This window comes from Nelusetta ayraudi, unplaced genomic scaffold (genome assembly GCF_046127955.1).
Source record: "Nelusetta ayraudi isolate G7.1 ecotype Tasmania unplaced genomic scaffold, CSIRO-AGI_Nayr_v1 ptg000082l, whole genome shotgun sequence".
Classification (NCBI taxonomy): domain Eukaryota; kingdom Metazoa; phylum Chordata; class Actinopteri; order Tetraodontiformes; family Monacanthidae; genus Nelusetta; species Nelusetta ayraudi.
In genome coordinates, this window is record NW_027466132.1 from 771,965 (window position 1) to 788,770 (window position 16,806).

At 48.6% G+C, this 16,806-nt stretch overlaps 1 protein-coding gene across 1 annotated transcript in view; it reads right to left on the reverse strand.

The window, feature by feature from the left end:
* The window catches only part of nbas (NBAS subunit of NRZ tethering complex), a 123,521-nt gene that overhangs the window by 74,905 nt on the left and 31,810 nt on the right, over positions 1-16,806 (reverse strand). The window contains exons 22-31 of the mRNA XM_076044719.1: positions 13,229-13,315; positions 11,940-12,093; positions 8,314-8,499; positions 6,207-6,380; positions 5,675-5,808; positions 3,801-3,863; positions 1,808-1,930; positions 1,626-1,728; positions 765-842; positions 519-673 (exon numbers count right to left, since the gene is read on the reverse strand). Of these exons, the coding sequence (XP_075900834.1) occupies positions 519-673; positions 765-842; positions 1,626-1,728; positions 1,808-1,930; positions 3,801-3,863; positions 5,675-5,808; positions 6,207-6,380; positions 8,314-8,499; positions 11,940-12,093; positions 13,229-13,315 (1,257 nt within the window). The remainder of the gene's footprint in view (positions 1-518; positions 674-764; positions 843-1,625; positions 1,729-1,807; positions 1,931-3,800; positions 3,864-5,674; positions 5,809-6,206; positions 6,381-8,313; positions 8,500-11,939; positions 12,094-13,228; positions 13,316-16,806) is intronic.

The following is a 16,806-nucleotide window of genomic DNA, read 5'->3' on the forward strand; positions in this document are numbered from 1 at the left end:
TCTGTCCGAGCACGCAGTCGGAGGAGAGCAGTCGGTTACTATAAATGAATGACGACCCAATTACTGTCCCACTTACCTACTAGAAACAGACGTGTGCAGCTGCCTCCACCCTGCCGTCATTGGCCGGCAGACAGGCAAAAATACATCCACTTGCTTGCAAACATCATCACGCATACAATTTTTCACCAAAGGGAAGTAAAAGCAGCCTTGATTTTTGTTGTAGTCTTTTCTTTTTTTTTCTTCTTTTGTTTTTTACAAGCGTAATCACACAGTTCCGTTGGTTTTGAGAATAAATTGCAGTTTGTCACAGCTAACAAGATGGAAGGTCAACATCTGCGCCACCGCGTTAAACAATCAGACAAAGTCACGTTTCAGAAGAGTTTTGCTTTTGAAACTCGCAGAATTGTTTTGGGACTCTGACTCGGAGCCGAATCAAATTAAAAAAAAAAAAATCACACAACTACACCCGTGGAGGTGAGGAGTAATAACACCCCCAGTGGCGCCCCCCAGTGGCTCACCTGGCTAGATCCATGCAGGAATCCTTTAGGGTGGCCGACGAGTTGAAGTACTCGCTGGCGGCGGCCAGCACCAGGTCCACGCTGCTGTCGTAGGCGACCTTGAGGGCGTAACCTTTGCCCCGGAAGGACAGACTCACGGGGACGTCCTCGCTGACCTGCGAGTGTTTCAAAAATAAAAAAATCAGAGGTGACAGTGCAGAGGAAGGCACACGGGAACCTGCGAGACGGAGCGCCCCCACCCTGTACCTTGGAGCAGTGCATGAGCTGCCCCGCCAGCCGGATGTTCTCCACGCGGCTGGAGCACAGCAGGGACTCCACGAAGATCTGCGCGAGTCAGACAAAAACATTTAACCGAGGAAAAACTGGTACGGAGGCCCCCCTGCTGAGATCACTCCTCCAGATTTGCATATGCACACTAACCCCTGAGCCCTCATCAGGGAAGAGACAATGTTCTCATTAGAGGCGTTTTCTGCAGCTAATGAAAATGAATATTCCACTCGAATTTCCCGTCAAGACGAAACTCGGAACAGATGAAAGGTTTGGCCCAACAATACAACTTTCATGTTAGAATGGGATATTTGTAGCAGTGGAAAAAAAGTTCTTCCTAAATCCCAATTTTTGTCTCTAAATATTTGCCAGCAAATTATTTGTGTGTGTGTTTCAAAAGGTTTGGCTGCATCAGAGACTCACAAACAAGTGGGAATTATTTTTATTGTTTATTGTTAATAAGACAAAATGAGAAAACTATTGGAAAAAAATGATAGTATTTCTTGTGCTCATGAAATGTCGTGTTCTGAGCTGGATGGAACAGTGCGCACGCAGCATGAAGACTAAAAACGCCACAAACGCAGGAGGTGTCCAAAAACTTTTTCCCACCACAAAACACTATCGCCTCCCACTGACAAGAAGACTAGCGTGCATGTGCACAAACCATGGATGTATTATAAGAACTGGATACCGGACTGGCAATATGGTGGCTGGCCGATTTTTTTCCCCATAGGCCACTTGAGGTACTGCAGGAAAAAACATTCCATGGGACCAAAAAGCATTTCCCCCCTAAAAGAAAAATGTGAATGGGCCGCCATTTATATGTTTTTTTTAGCTCACCTGGTGGCACGCCTCTGGTTTCAGACAGGTGTAGACGCTCTGCTGCATGTCGAGCAGGTCCTGCAGTAGCCCCCTCCACACCGTCTCACTCACGGGAGGCATCCTGGAAGCAGGAACACCGTCACCGTTGACAGCAACGTCACTCGTTCGCTTCCGTGCGTCTCAATCTGTCGCTTTATTACCTGCGGCCGGTGTGGCGGCACAGCTTCACCATCAGCCCGTGGGCCTCCTCCTCGCTGTTCTGGCTGTTCTTCACGTAGGAGATGGGTTTCTGCAGGCCGTGTTTCTCCAGAACCTCGGCCACGCTGGTGGAGAAGAGAAACGGGTGTGAACAGTGCAATAAAAGCGCGCGGGCTCAATATGCTTTCGGCCAAATTCACTGATGCGACACTGTTGTGTGAAAGCGGACTTAACTTAGAGACCCGTGCAGACAAGTGGGACACTCTCAGTCTGAAATCCATTATCACAGTCGCACTTAATTTCTTATGGACTTTCAGAGAAAAACACTTTTGCTTTCAAACTCCTTGAAAACTCCTGGAAAAGCACCTTTTATCCTTTTCCGTCCAATTCTGTGAATGTATTCAGGATGTATTCAGGCAGCCAGTAGGATGTCATGTCATCAGTCAGAGGAGACAGAGAGGAGACTGGCATGCCACTCGCTGCAAAGCCAGAGCTGGAGCTCTCTCTGTTTCTGTTTCTATATTTTGACTCGCATCAGATTCATGCAGGCTCCCTCGGAGGTGGCTTCTGGCCTGAAATTAATGCATCTGCTATTTTTTTTCTCTCTCTCTCTCTCTCTCTCTTTTTTGGTGCAACTTGTTCCTCCACTTCAGGGGGGAAACAGAAGGTCCCAAAGTTTCATATTAAATAAAACATAAAACAGCTCCAGTGGACTGGTGTGACTGGCAGCGTCTTGCGGGCGGCAGCAGGAAAGAGGAAGGAAGAGCGACGAGACGGCGGGGTGCAAAAGAATAAAACCTGATCTTCAGACACGTTCATTATTTTTGGCGGCGACCAGCCGTGATGCCGAGCACGGCGGTGCAGACGGCGGGAAAAGTGCAGAGTCAGATGGGAGAGCGACGTGATAAACTGCACAATGGCGCCTCTCTCTGCGTGACCATGTGTGCATGTGTGTGTGTGTGTGTGTGTGCGCTTGGCTGTCCCACTGAGAGGTGGTGGTGGTGGTGTTTGGTGCATATCAGTGTCTAGGCTGCTGCAGGATTATCGAGGCGACCTCACCCCGCCTTCACCCACCCTCGACCACGCAGTCTCAACAGGGTCGCGGCGCTACAGATGTTCACTCTCTGCTGCAATCCATTACCATAGTAAACAGGTGCCTGCTGCCCGGGCTGAGTACATTATGTCTGAGACACGCAGACAGACAGACAGACAGACAGAGAGACAGAAAGGCAGCCAAGAGTCCCGGTGCTTGCAGCCCCAGTGTCCTGCGTGCATTAACGAGTGCTCGAGTCTGAACAACGTATGCGCGTGGGTGCGCCTGCATTATGGCCACTGTGCGCATAATAATGTGCAACTTTTGATGGTGGTGGTGGAGGAAGAGGAGGAGGAAGAGGAGGAGGAGGAGGCAGCAGCAGTGTCTGAAAAACAGCTTTTATTCTTAAGGCACTGCAAGAGCAGACGATTTGCATTTACTGGCTGATTCATCTCTTTCAGTGTGTGCGCGTGTGTGTGTTTGTGTGCTTTTGTGTGCGTGTATGTGCACTTCAGATGCCTCAGCAACTTGCATGACGTGGCGAACGTGCAGGCCATCGCTACGTTCTGACACACACTTTACACCTCTTCATCATCATCATCATCATCATCATCTTCCTTTTCATTATCATCATTATCAGCAACATGCTGATAATGAAGCAGCTTACATTCAAGCGGCTTCCCTCAGGCTCCTCTCACCTTCATCTTCACCCTCCCTGAATCCATTGAGAGAGCAAGAGAGACAACTGGCTGATTTTAACCTGTAACACCACAGAGGGCGCCGGCGGCGGTTTGACTTGGCCGCCTTTGATGCCGTGTTTACGTCTCTTCTCCTCGTCAGCGGCCCCCCGAGCCTCCTCCCCACCACCACCACCACCACCCAGAATAAAAGGGGGAGGGATGCGATGAACTCTGATCATCCAAAGGACGAGCAGCGCGAAACTGGAGATGGCGCCGTCTTACCTGAGATGCTTCTCCAGTTTGTCCACCTGGTCGTGGAGGGTCGCGGTGGCGTCTGAGTCCCGGCTGTAAAAGACGCACACACGCAGTCAAAAAAAAGAAAGAAAAAATGACAAAGACAAAGCTTGTGTGTTGTGCAAAAAATCCCTTTTATATATGTTTTGTAACAATCGCTTTTATTTTGGGAAAAACTATCATGGAAACACAGCTTGTGAAGGCGTAGGTGCTGAAAAACGTACTTCTGGAAATTGTCCCTTTGTGATGTCACAAAGGGCCTATTTTATGTTTGTTTTGTTTTTTTGCTTTTAATTCCTGAAAGTCCTGAAAACGTTTTGTTTTGGGTTTTTTTGGTAGGAGGCTGTGGACACTGGGCTAACAGCAGCTTTTCCCGAGATGGTTTGAGGTTATTTCCTCAGGTAATCATCTCATGCACGGTCGCGCTGCTGGAGTCTGGAACCTTTAAGGTAGAGATGTTTCTGTGCGTATTACCTCTCGCCCGCCGCCCAACCCCCCGCACGCGTAGGTGTTTGCATGTGCGCGCTCGCGTGCGCGTCCCACCACCGCCGAGAGCGTGTGCCGGTTTTCCCGCTAAAAATAAAAAACCCCGTGATGCTGTGCCTGGAGGCAAAGGATTCTGGGTCAGGCTGCCCTGTCACCCACCTCCACCCCCCCACCTCCCCACTGACCCCGATCAAACAGCCTCCTGCGCATCAGCATGCGCAACGAGTGTCGAACCATCTTCCCTGCTATCATATGTGTGTGTGTGTGTGTGTGTGTGTGTGTGTGCACGCAAACACAAGCTCTTGACCCAACAATCCATTTCTCCTCCGCAGCTCCTCCCACTTTTTAAAATCCCTTCCTCCCTCACCCTCCAAATCCCTCCCGCCACCACCGCCCGTCTCCGCACCTCCCGCTTCTCTCTCAGGCTGATTGCACATTACATTCTTCTTGGGAGATTTGGCCCTAATTATGCTGTCTCGCTGAGAAAATTCGAAAATTGGGTGCATGTGTAACCCCCCCCTACCCCCCCCCCCCCACACACACACACACACACACACACACACACACACACCACACACCACACACACACACACACACACACACACACACACACACACACACACACACACACACACACTTCCCTGCTCGCAAAATCTGTAATATTCTTTGCTGGGACTGCAATTTTGGGAGCTTAGTAAGTCGGGGAAATCACTCCAGGGAGGAATGTGAGGAATGTGAAGTTGAGGGCGTTGAGCATACAACCGAGCTTGCCGGCATTTCTAATCCGAGCACTGCAGGTGAAGAAGCTGCTCATCATCCCATGCAGCACTGTCCGTATTTCAGGTATTAAATAAATAAATAAAAAAATCCAGATGGGCTTTACATGCACTTTAATATTTACCCTTCCAGGATTTTATCGAGAGCCATCAGCCCACCTCAGTATTTCGATGCTTGGACCCGATTATTTATTTTTTTTGTGAAATTTATTCTAACTGCGAGCGATATACTGCGTCCAAGAATAATAATAATAATAATGCATGAGCTGGGGCCATATCTGGGAGAAAATGTTCTTAAAAGGGGGCTAACTCACATCTTTTATTTAAGGACTTGTTCCACGCGTACGTGGGTATTTTTACAAACACGTTTATTTCGGTCTGCGGGTCCGAAAAAGGAAAAGAAGAAAAAAAAACCTCCTTGCACGCACCGAAAATTGTTTTAAAGCAGACTGGTTCAACGCAATAAAGAGAGAAAGGACACGCTGGCCAATCAGAAGGCTGCAGGAAAGCAGCAGAATAACACATGGGCAAGTACAAGGAGTGTGTGTGTGTGTGTGTGTGTGTGTGTGTGTGTGTGTGTGTGTGTGTGTTGCCTCTGACCCCTGGTCTCTCTGAGGAAGACACTCCAGGATGTCGTAGCAGAGGCTGAGCTGGTCGTCCCTCTCGCAGCTGTAGATGCACTCCAGGGCGACCCCCATCAGCTGCTCAGAGTCCCCGATCATCTTCTGCTTGCACTGGACCACACACAGGAAGTGAGGAGTGTACGGGTGTGTGTGTGTGCGTGTGTGTTTGTGTCTCTGTGTGTGTGTCTCGTCTACGGCCGGTCGTTCTATTTCGAAGGTTTACAATAAAGGACAGTATTAGAACATAGGCTGCTGCTGCCACCACTACTGCATGTCACTGCTGTGTGTGTCTGTGTGTGTGTGTTTGTGCTTGTGTGTGAGTAGGTGTATGTTTCCCAAACAGCCCAGAGAGCCGTCCTTGTCTGCGCCCTTATGGGATCATAAATAAAACACCTGCGGTTCAGGGATGCAACACCGGCCCTGACACGGCGACAATGGCCGCAGCGATGAAGTGTCTGCGTGTGAGTTTGTGTGTGTCTGTACTCGAGTGTGTGTGTGTGTGTGCTTACATCAGGCTTGGACTGCTGGAAGATGAGGAGCGGCAGGGTGAGGTCTCGCTCGGCCAGGCTGACCAGGTAATGTCTGAGCAGAGCTTTGGCGGCGCCCTCTTCCTGTCCCTCGCAGCGGTGCAGGAACGGCACCGTCCACTGGAAGGCATCCTTCACGTAGCGCTCGGGGCAGGACTGGGGGGGGGGGAGACGACGACGATGGCGTCAAGATTGCGGACTATGACTGAATTCGAAACCAGACTCTGGATGTTCTGCTGTCAGTTTCTCAGCAACTCAGACTGAGAATCGGGGAGATCGATCTGCGAGAGGCCATCTTCAGGCCACTTCCCTTCAAAATCAGAGCAGGATTCTCTTTCTGCTGTTCGTGGTACCGCAAATAGAGCATGAATTACATAAAACAAAAACAAAACAAACCACAGTCACAGAAAAGAAACTTAAATTGTGTTTCACAGAGCCAAACAAATCCGAGAGTACACAGAACATGTTTACAAGTTTGAGGAATTAAAAAAAAAAAAATAGTATATAAATGAGTCACCCACCCAGCGGGAGACAGTTCCCCCCGTCCAACACACCCTCCAAGCCTCCATGTTTCGAGACCACAGGAAGGCCCTTTAACAAGCGGCTCTACCGTGGAACTGGGCCACGTAATTAGGCCCGACCTTGAACTCTAATAGCTGCAGCGCGTGGGCGGCGGCGCTAAACTGCGCTGAAACAACAACGTCGACCTCCGCAAAAGCACCTCGCAACAGCTGCGGCTCAGGCATCGCAGACATGAGGAGGGGAGGAAAAGAAAAATATCTGATAACATTTGAACACAAAGAAAGAAAGAAATAATACTCTGAGGCTAAACGGAAACGTGCGCGCCCACGCAGGGAAAGAGGGGGGGGGGGACTCAGTTTCCTCTCCCTCTGACAGAAGAAGACATCATCAGACGCGAAGCGGGCTGAGGGAGACTTAATCTGGGCGACTTTGGTAAACAACGGCACGCGTGCGCCGGCTCGCGGCGAGCTGATACGGCGCCCAAAGGGAGCAGCAGTCAAACAGCATGTGTTAGCGCAGTCAACAACGCTCGCTGGCCGCCCGCCTGCGCGGCGGCGGCAGCGGCAGATTCCTACTGGCAGCCTTTCTGGCGGCACCGGAGCTGGCAGTTATTAGCTGCAATTTAGAGGAGGACGTGTACTGTGTACTCCGAGGGGAGCTCGCCGCAGTAGCACCTTCTGCCAAGTCTCTCTCTCCCTCTCTCTCTCTCTCTCTCTCTCTCTCTCTCTCTCTCTCTCTCTCTCTCTAAAAAATGTGCTAAGACACAACTTTGACACAACATTTACTTTCCCATGTAAAAATGCCAGTTTGTGCAAGTTCATTCAAAAAAAATAATGGATTCAACATTACCCAAAATAAACACATAAATAGTAAATAAACATAACACCCATCATCATCACAATGAACACAAAGTCGAAAATATTGTGCTGAAAACACGACAATGTGAAGGTCTTTCAATTTCCTTCAAAGATTCACAGATTCAATAGAACCCTTTGAAACATGAAACGCAGGTGCGTTAAGTTGTTCCGCCTTCACACTCAAGACCGAGGATTGGCCGACCTTCTGGAAATAAACGCACAGCGGTTTCAAGGTTTTTTTCCATGTTTACTATCAATACCACACTACCGATGTCACAGTAGTGATACCGGTCATAGCTTCAGACTGAGCAGCGTACTGGAAGTGCAACTGTATTTAGTGTAGCAATGCCATTTAGACGCTGCGTCAGAATTAGAGGCATGTAGGACATAAAACAAAACCAAGTGGGATTTGCATCAAACAACCCATATAATATAAAATATGAAAAAAACTATTAAGATGATTAATTCTTAAATAACTCCTCTCCGCTATAATTATATTTGGCAGGTCGGACTCTAATTTGGATGGTGCGGACGCAGCTACATCAGCACTTGGCGACAACTTGGAAGTGAGCAGACTATGTTAACTAAATTTAAAAATCGGAGAAAATATGATTGTGAAACCACAAATTTTAAATCCAACGACAACAACCAAAAAAAAAAACATCCCACCACCGAGTGAGTCAAAAAGGGGATAGAAAAAAAGCACTCACATTCTTCATCAACAGGTGGAGCTTGTCGATGTCGCTGAGCTGCTGCAGCTCCTTCAGCGTGAGGCTCAAGTCGCACGACGTCTCATACACCAGTGTTTCCATGGTGACCAAGTCATCACACAGGAGCTGCAGCCCGGGGATGTGGCGCTCCTTTCCCAGTCGCACCAGCGACAGGGCGCAGTCCACCTACCAGCATCATAAAAAAAGAGATTTTCAGGAAACCATGAAATCGGTTTGTCATACACTGAATTCTGGTGCAATACGCAACTCAAACAGATGATTATCATGACAGGAAAACTCTGCAAACACATTAGGACAGGACAGGAAAATTAATAATCAATCATCAGCGTTAATCTGGTCCCAAGATCTGTCAATGGAGAAAAAAACCTGTTCTTTCCATTATTCACACAGTTGCAGTTGCAAGTGTTTATTGAAGCCGCGTCCCAACCAAGCATCCATCAGGTAAAGAGCCTGTTGAAAGTGCTGGTGGCAACAAAAAAAAAAAAAAGACATGGCGCTTTATTGGACGACTGCCAAAGTGAACCAATCAGACTTTATTGCAGCTGACTTTACCAGGAAGCCACAGCTCGATGCTGATGGACGACGCGAGGGCCACACCGCCCGCTGGCGAGATGGTGTAACTGCTCTCTCACCACAGCCAGCTGGAAGTCAATCAAAGGCCAAGTGCTGTTCTTGGCTTGCTTTGTGGCGAAAACTGCCACTACTGTAGCATCCACGCTCATCTCGTTCGCATCAGCTCAGCTCGCGGGCTCCCCTCTGCTTTCAGAATCTGTGCATGTCTTTGTTTTTTTTTTTTTGAAGCACTTAGAGAGGGTTGGGTTTTTTTTCCTTTTAAACCCTCCAAATGTTTTATTTTTATTGCACTATTTCCTCTAATTGATATAATTTTCCATGTTTTCGCACTATACAGTTGCTTCTGTAATTATGCAAATTTCCCCACTGCGGGGATTACTAAAGGCCTTCTATTCTATTATTTGAGGCAGGCAGGAATGATTTTCATCGGAAGTCGGCAAGACGGATGAATGGACAAGATTTCAGCATTCCGAGATCCGAGGGACACAGTGGCCGTGCGAGGTTAGAACAAGTCTATTAATTAACGACGGCAAGCGGGTCAAAAACAGCAAATTGCGCCGCTTGAACCGTCGCAAACAGCCGCGGCTGAACGAAGAAAAAGAGAGAAAAAATAAAAAATCCAATCAGTAACCTCCGGACAATAAGACAGAAGAGGATTTGGCTTCCTGCGACTCGGATCCATAAAGTCCCATCCAGAGGAGCAAACCGCTCGATAGCTCGACCACCTATACGCTCGGCAGCCAGCGCCGGGGCCGCTCGATGCGCGGCCACGTGCGCACGTCAGGCCAATCGATAGCAGGAGCCATAGGGCCCTGCCGTGATGATTGCTTTCCCCTCCACCTTTTTACAGGAGAGCTGTTTAGCGTGCACGGACACACACACACACACACACACACACACACACACACACACACACACACACACACACACACACACACACACACACACACACACACACCTGTATACCGCATGCACGCGGCGTACACAATCGTCAGCGTAATCTCTCTCTGTGGGAGGACAAACAACGGGCCGGTAATGCAATGCACGGCCGTGCGTACAGTGGGGAATGAAGCCCCCCCCACACTCCGCCCCCCTCCACCCCCTCCGCGTCAACCAGAGCGGCTGCGGTGGTAATTAGATATCAACGACGGAGCGAGCGGCCTATTGATCCGAGAGTGAGAAGCTTCTGCCGCTGCCGCCGCTCTCCGGAGGGAAGCTCCCCTGCTCACCGCGCACAATTCAGACGTTAAAAGTCGGCCTTTTTAATTAAGGCGCCTGTTACAGCGGCGGCCTGTTGTCGTCTGCTGCCTGCCACCACCCTCAACTCTAAACCCCACCACTGCCGCCGCCACCGCCACCTTTTTCTCTTCGCCACGTTCCCTCCAATTGCTCTCAATTTTCTTTTCATCCCTCTAATGGGAAACCCCGTAAGAGGCGCCATGGCTGGCCGCAGTGGGGCACCAATTTTTTTCATCACCTTTTTTTCCTTGAGTTGCCTTCCCAACCTTTCATTATGTGCCATTTTCTCACTAACAGCGCGTCCAACGATACGTGTTTGTAAAAATTCTTTATCTCTGCCCTTTTCCTCGGCTCATGACCTGCGATTTTCCTCCCGCTAAGCTGCTCTTTCCTGCAGATTGGCCTCCCCCCTCGTCATCCCATCCCGGTCCGATCTGACTGGTATTTTCATGTCTTTTCGATTGCACTTCAAGTTTCTTCCTCTTTCCTCTTTCCTTCCCAGGCCTGTCTCCGCCTGTGAGTCATCTTGTCAATCTCCCCATTCAGCCTCTGCTCCGCCGCTCCGTGACCGGTTTGAGAGCACCCGGGTTTTCCTCTGATGTGCCTCCTTTTTAATCAAACCCCATTTCTGCACCATTACAAACGCTCTCTCAGGCATAAACACGGCCGGGCGGGCGGGCGGGCGGGCGGGTGAGCGATGGAGGGCAGGTGCAAATGAGACGGGACAATGACCTGCAGGAGCGACGGGGGCCAGGAAGGAGACGTGGAAAAGCTCAAGATGGCAAACAGGAGCCGACCTGTTCCACTCGAGCTGAGCGTTGCTCGGATTTTAAAGCCTCCGGCTCCTTTAGGACCTTAAAGTAAAAGGAAGAAGCAACTCAGGAGGAAATCAAAGAGGCGAGCAGGTGCAAAACTCCCCAATATTAACGGACCCACTTTCTTCCACATCGTATATCTCTTTGCCTCTTTTTCTCTCCGACGGGTGATGAAAGGTTGCGATTTCCAGAAGTTGTCTGCACAAATTGAGTAATGGGCCCGCAAATCCTCCTCCCTCACTTCCACCGAGAGGGATGAAGAGGAGGAATGAGGGCAAATGACACAAATGCGCTCTGGTTAGACAAAGAGAGCACGGCGACAACCTTGATCCATCAGCGTGAGGGAGCAACTGGGGGATGGTGGCAGCGGCCTGTAGAACAGCGAGAGCAGCGGAGGGTGGAGTGGCTGGGGCTGTTACGTCCCATTGCGCCGCTAAACAAACATGATCAGCTCGCATTTTTCAACTGCCCAGACCAAAAAGCACATGACAGAGGTTTTGGTTACTCCTCGTTAAGGGTCCATATGGTAAATATGATGACGTCCTTCACAGATAGAATCAAAGTGACCCTCGCTGATTGGAGGCCGGACACGTCTCGCCTGCACAAATCATCTCCCCCTCCAGCTTCTCACCGTCCAGGACGTCCTTCCAGCAGAAAACGTAAACATACAAAAGCAAAGGTAATTCTCATAAAATCTTGCGGGATGAGATTACGGCTAATGCGTTACACACCATTCAATGGAAAAACCTGGAAAACGCAATTGTACTTTGCTGAAAGTTTAGAAATATCGCTTTAACTTTGCGAAAAACTGTCATGGACACGCAGCTAGCGCTGCCTACACCACTCTCAAACGATTCCCACGGGCTCTTCGCCGGATTTATGCTCGAGAAAAACTCAAAAGATTCAGTAGAAACCCAAACTGGCCTTCTTTGTAAGAGGCATTTAAAAAACCGCAATGATTTAAGGAGTTGTCGGCACCTGTCTGGAGTAACGGTCGATGTCCGTGGCCCGGGTTTGGTACCAGTCGGTCAGCAGCTGGATGGACGGCGAGTCCGTGCGGAACCTCAGCAGGTCGGGAGCTTCTTCGTACAGGAACGTGTCGTCGTCCAACAGGCTGTGGTCCAGCATGGCTCTGAGGAGGAGCACAGAGTGGGAGGGTTTACCGCAGAAGGTGGAAGAAGAAGGTGGAAGAAGAAGGTGGAAGAAGCGTCAGATTAAACAAGGGGGAAATATTTTAAGCTCCTCTCAAGACGACAAAATGATGAATAAAAGTGACAACGTCATGTGGGAACGTTGACAGAGGGAACTGGCGGCTCTTTCACACAGTTTCATCATTTGCACAAAAAAGGGACAATGTAACTCTGAATCAAACAAGTTTGTACTTTCTTGCAGCTGCAACTACATTTGGAGGCTATTACAATTTCTGAAGCATTAAATAATTTACTGTGTTGGATATTTATGCACATTTTTTTGTATTCTTGATGGGTTTTCTTTCTGAATAAAAAAAGCACCAAGCAAAAGTTTGTGTATTGTTTTTTAAAACTTTTCTTTTTAATTAATCCGAGAGAACCGTCTCTTGACGAGAGATATAACAAATGCAGTGGGGGGATGGGGGGGGGGAGAAAACATAGAAAACATACCCAAGACTGAAAAAACAGAAAAAAGCAGAAACTTTGGCACCGCGGATTGTGAGGTCAATAAAACAGAAATCAGTAAACACCAAAAGAGAAAAAGTCAAACTAACTTTTGACCACCGACTACCAAAATTCTAATTAGTTTGCATCCGAGCAAACATCTGCATTTCAACATCCAATTAAAAAGAAATCTCATCGAAACTGTGTTTGAGAAGCGAAGGAAAAATAAACAGAAGCCCCAAAACAAGAAGAAAACTCGGCCTTCGCTGAATGACAGTATCGCCACTTCAGACCGCCATCTCTTGGCCAAGCATGGCACGGCGGCCAAGAGATAGCGGGGCTGTGCGGCGACGAGCAGCAAGCAGCGAGGGAGGAAAATGACGCTGGACAGCCTTCAGGAGCAGGAGGCAAATGGCAGAAACTGGCAGAGCGGCAAAGACTTGCAGCCGCCGGTCAGATAATGGGAAGCCCTGTTTTGGTTGCAAGTAACAATGCCAGGAACAGGCATCTGGCTCTGCAGGTGGGGGGGGGGGGGGGGGGGGGGAGTGGGGTCTTCATTAGGAAGCCTAATTGAGAGATCTCGCCGAGCGTCATTCTCGCAGCTGCGTGCGTGCGCGACCCGCCCGTGTTTACCTGCACTCCTCCAACTCGCACCAGTCCGTCTCGCGGTGCCGCTGCTCGTCCCACGGAATCAACGCCAGCTCGTCGCGCTCGTCCAGGCTGGCAGGGGAGGGGTCAGAGGGGGGGCAAGGCAACAAGATTAAATGGTTGATATATCTTCCACGACGAGCCCTGGAAGATGTAGTAGATAGGAGTCAAGATTGGCCAAACTGCTACTTTTTGAAAATTCAGCTGCTTCTGTTCATCTTCTGTATAATAAATCTGTTTCTCTGTTCGCCGTCGACAATTCAAAAAGATCCTTCACCGCACATTTTGGATGTTTTAACCTCATATGTTCCATCTCATACGTTTTTCGTCACAACAGTGTGTCTTGAGTAGTGGGCGGAAGGACACATCACAAAGATAAATAAAAAATGGAAATAAAATGTCACACAGCTTGAATTCCAGCCTATGCCAGGCTTTCTATTCCGCCCAAAGCTGATTTCCAAACCTCGCAGTCCTGCTGTGCCGGAGAAGAAGTGAAAATCTCTCGGAAATTAGCCGCTTCAAGGTCGTTAAGCGCTTAAAAATTAAACGTTTAAACACTTTCAAAACCGTTCTAAGGGCAGCCAGGAAGCCAGTGAAGTCTTTCTTCAGCACACCACTCTGTTAACGCAGCTAGCATTAGTAGTTCATTAGATCTTCTATTAATGCAACAATGGAACTGCTCTTCAGTCTTCGTCTCTGAGACTAAAACCCCACCAGCTGGTCCCAGGGTGCTGCAGGTGCTGCAGGTGCTGCAGGCACTCCGGCGAAAAACAGAAACAACTGAATCTGAAAATCATTAAAACACACGAGACGACACGAGTCTCGAGTCTGAAGTGTCGCCTCGGTGGCAAACAGCGGGAGCTTTTATTTTCTAAATGTCGCGCCGCCGCCTCTGAACTCCACTTTTTTCCCCCACTCTGGCTCTCCTCGAGTGTTGGCATGTCTGAGGAAGATAAATAGGCAGCGCAAGGGAACAGAGAGGCGGGTGAAGAACGGCTCGGGCAACCTGACGTGGCGGCGGCGGCGGGTCACACGGCCGCGTGCGTGTCTGCAAAGGTGGAGGGTAGGGGAGGGGTGACACTTGAACAGGAGCGGCTCTCGTCTTTCATCCTGGGAATGAATTCAGGGGTTTGGTTTTTTTCTCCTCATCTATTTGTCTGCAGAGAGGGACGGGAGATTCTTTAGCGGAGGTTGTAAAACTCAAGGAGATACCGCCGGCTACAAATCATCCGTCGCTCGGCTGCACTTTGAGGCCGAGTGCAAATGTGCCACGGCTATTTAAAATGCCAGGAGGGGAAGCCTATTCTCTGGTTAAAAAAAAAAATGAAGAAGAAGAAGAAGAAGAAAAAAGCCCAAACAACATTGAATCAGCCACTACCACGACTTTTTTATTTTTTATCTTTCGGCATTGTTTAGCCCTCTGTTTACAGCCTCCAGCAACGTCCCTCCCCGCCGATGCTAGTTGCCCAACAGGAATAATCACACAAATTGAATATGTCCTGATCTAGTCATATACAATTTGTGACCAAAAGTCTGTGCATTGTGTTTCATTTTGCAATTCACAACGCGACCTGATCTACGTAAACTGAGTTGGAAACATCAGAGTGATATCATTGCTGCTTGTGACATCACAAAGGGAAAAAACAGTTTTCGCACATATTCTCTGTACAGAAAGGAAAGTGAAGACTGGACTTTCCTCATTTCCGGGAAGTTTGCCGACGGGCGTGTGAGAAAATGCGGGGAGCTTTCCGATCGGGAGATCAAGATGCTCCGCCAGTTCCAGGCAGAGGGCTATAAACCCCTCAGCGGCACCTCTCTCCTCATTAAACACCGGCAGGTGAGAGGCCAGCGAGTAAACAGCGCCAGGAGATCTCGGTTATCATTGGGAGATATGAATCATTCCGCAGCCGCTTCCCAAATCGGCCTCGCATCAATCGAAGAGCATGCAGGGATGAGGCACGGTGGAAAATGGTAAGAAAAGTAATAAATAACCGAGCTGGTGTTTATTTTTACTCCTCGGCCTGTGCTAAACCCTTGGGGCGTGCAGAGAAAATATACATAATAACGTAATATACAGTATGTATATGCATATATAATATATATTACTGTCCTGCAATATTGCAGGCACGTTTCAATTTAGACCTGATCAATATTACGGCAGGATTTATTTTCTTTATTTCCTCTTCACTTGAGACTCTGCAGCTGCGGAGCTGCAAACAGATGGCTGCAGCCGAGGCCGTCTGCTGCGGCGTGGCACTCCTCCCAGCAGCGCCGAGCGGGGCCGTGGGAGGTGGCGGGGGGCGAGAATGGGAAAGTGGCCCCGCAGCGGGGAGAGCCGTGATGGATGCCCACTGCAGAGCCACAGCAGCCTGACCTCCATACAAACTCTGGGCGGCTAATAAAAGGGGAGCAGCGGCATGGAGGTGCAGGCGGAGGGGCGCATGGTTCATACCACATACAGTATATATATGTGCACTAGCAGACAAAAGTTTGGACGCACACTTCTGATTGAAAGGTTTTTCTTTCGTTTTCATGACTATTTATATTGTAGATTGTCAACTCAAGGCATCAAAACTATGAATGAACACACGTGGAATATGTATGAAACAAAAAAGTGTGAAATAACTTTCACAAGTTTTATATGATGATCTAGAAAAGCCACCATTCATATAAAATATATACATAACATAATATATTTAGGTATTTTATTTTATTTTTTTCTTTTGCCACATTAATCTACATATCTTGGTCATATATTTGATGTCTCCTGTATGTATCTACAGTGTAGAAAGTAGTAAAGATAAGGGAGAAACAGACACAGTACACAAAGAGTAAATAAATTAAATAGCGGCGTCGGAAAAAAGTGAACAAAAGTGCAGCAGTGAGACGAAAAAAAAAAGAAAAAAAAGTGCAGCTGGCTGCACTCATCTGTAAATCCGGGGGCTGTCACCAGCATGAGCCGACCTCGGAGGGCTGAGCGATGGCTCCCCTGCTTCTCTCTCATCTCCACCGACCGGCTCACCTCCAGCCCAACGCCGCCGCCGCCGCCACAGCAGCCACCGTGTGATGAAATCTAAAAAAAACTGACTGGGCTGAAACGCTTTGAGCTTGTTTCATTGTTCTATCGTCATGTCAATTCCACTAGCCAGCGGACTCCATTTAACAGGGATACGAGTCGATGCAGTTCAGTGGAGTTTTTTTTTTCCTCCCAAAGACACTGCAGTAGAAACAGTTATCGACGGTTTCGACGAACCTTTGGGGCACGGTTTAAGTGGCGCCGCAAAAAAATTAAATCTCATTAAATCCGGTATACCGCATGGAATGTGTGGAAACTAAGTTGGGTCGAGGTCAAGAAAACTGCAGACGTTTTTTTTTTTGTTTTTTTTTAAAGGTAAATGTCACTCAGTCCCAGAGCCTTTTAAGTAATTACGGTTTTGGGGCAGAACAGAGAAATTACTTGTGCATATTTGAGATTGAGGGGGAGGGGAAAAAAAGAAATGAATAACCTCTTTTAGTGTGGTGTAAAAACACACGGGCTTATTTGGTAATATTTTTCTTCACAC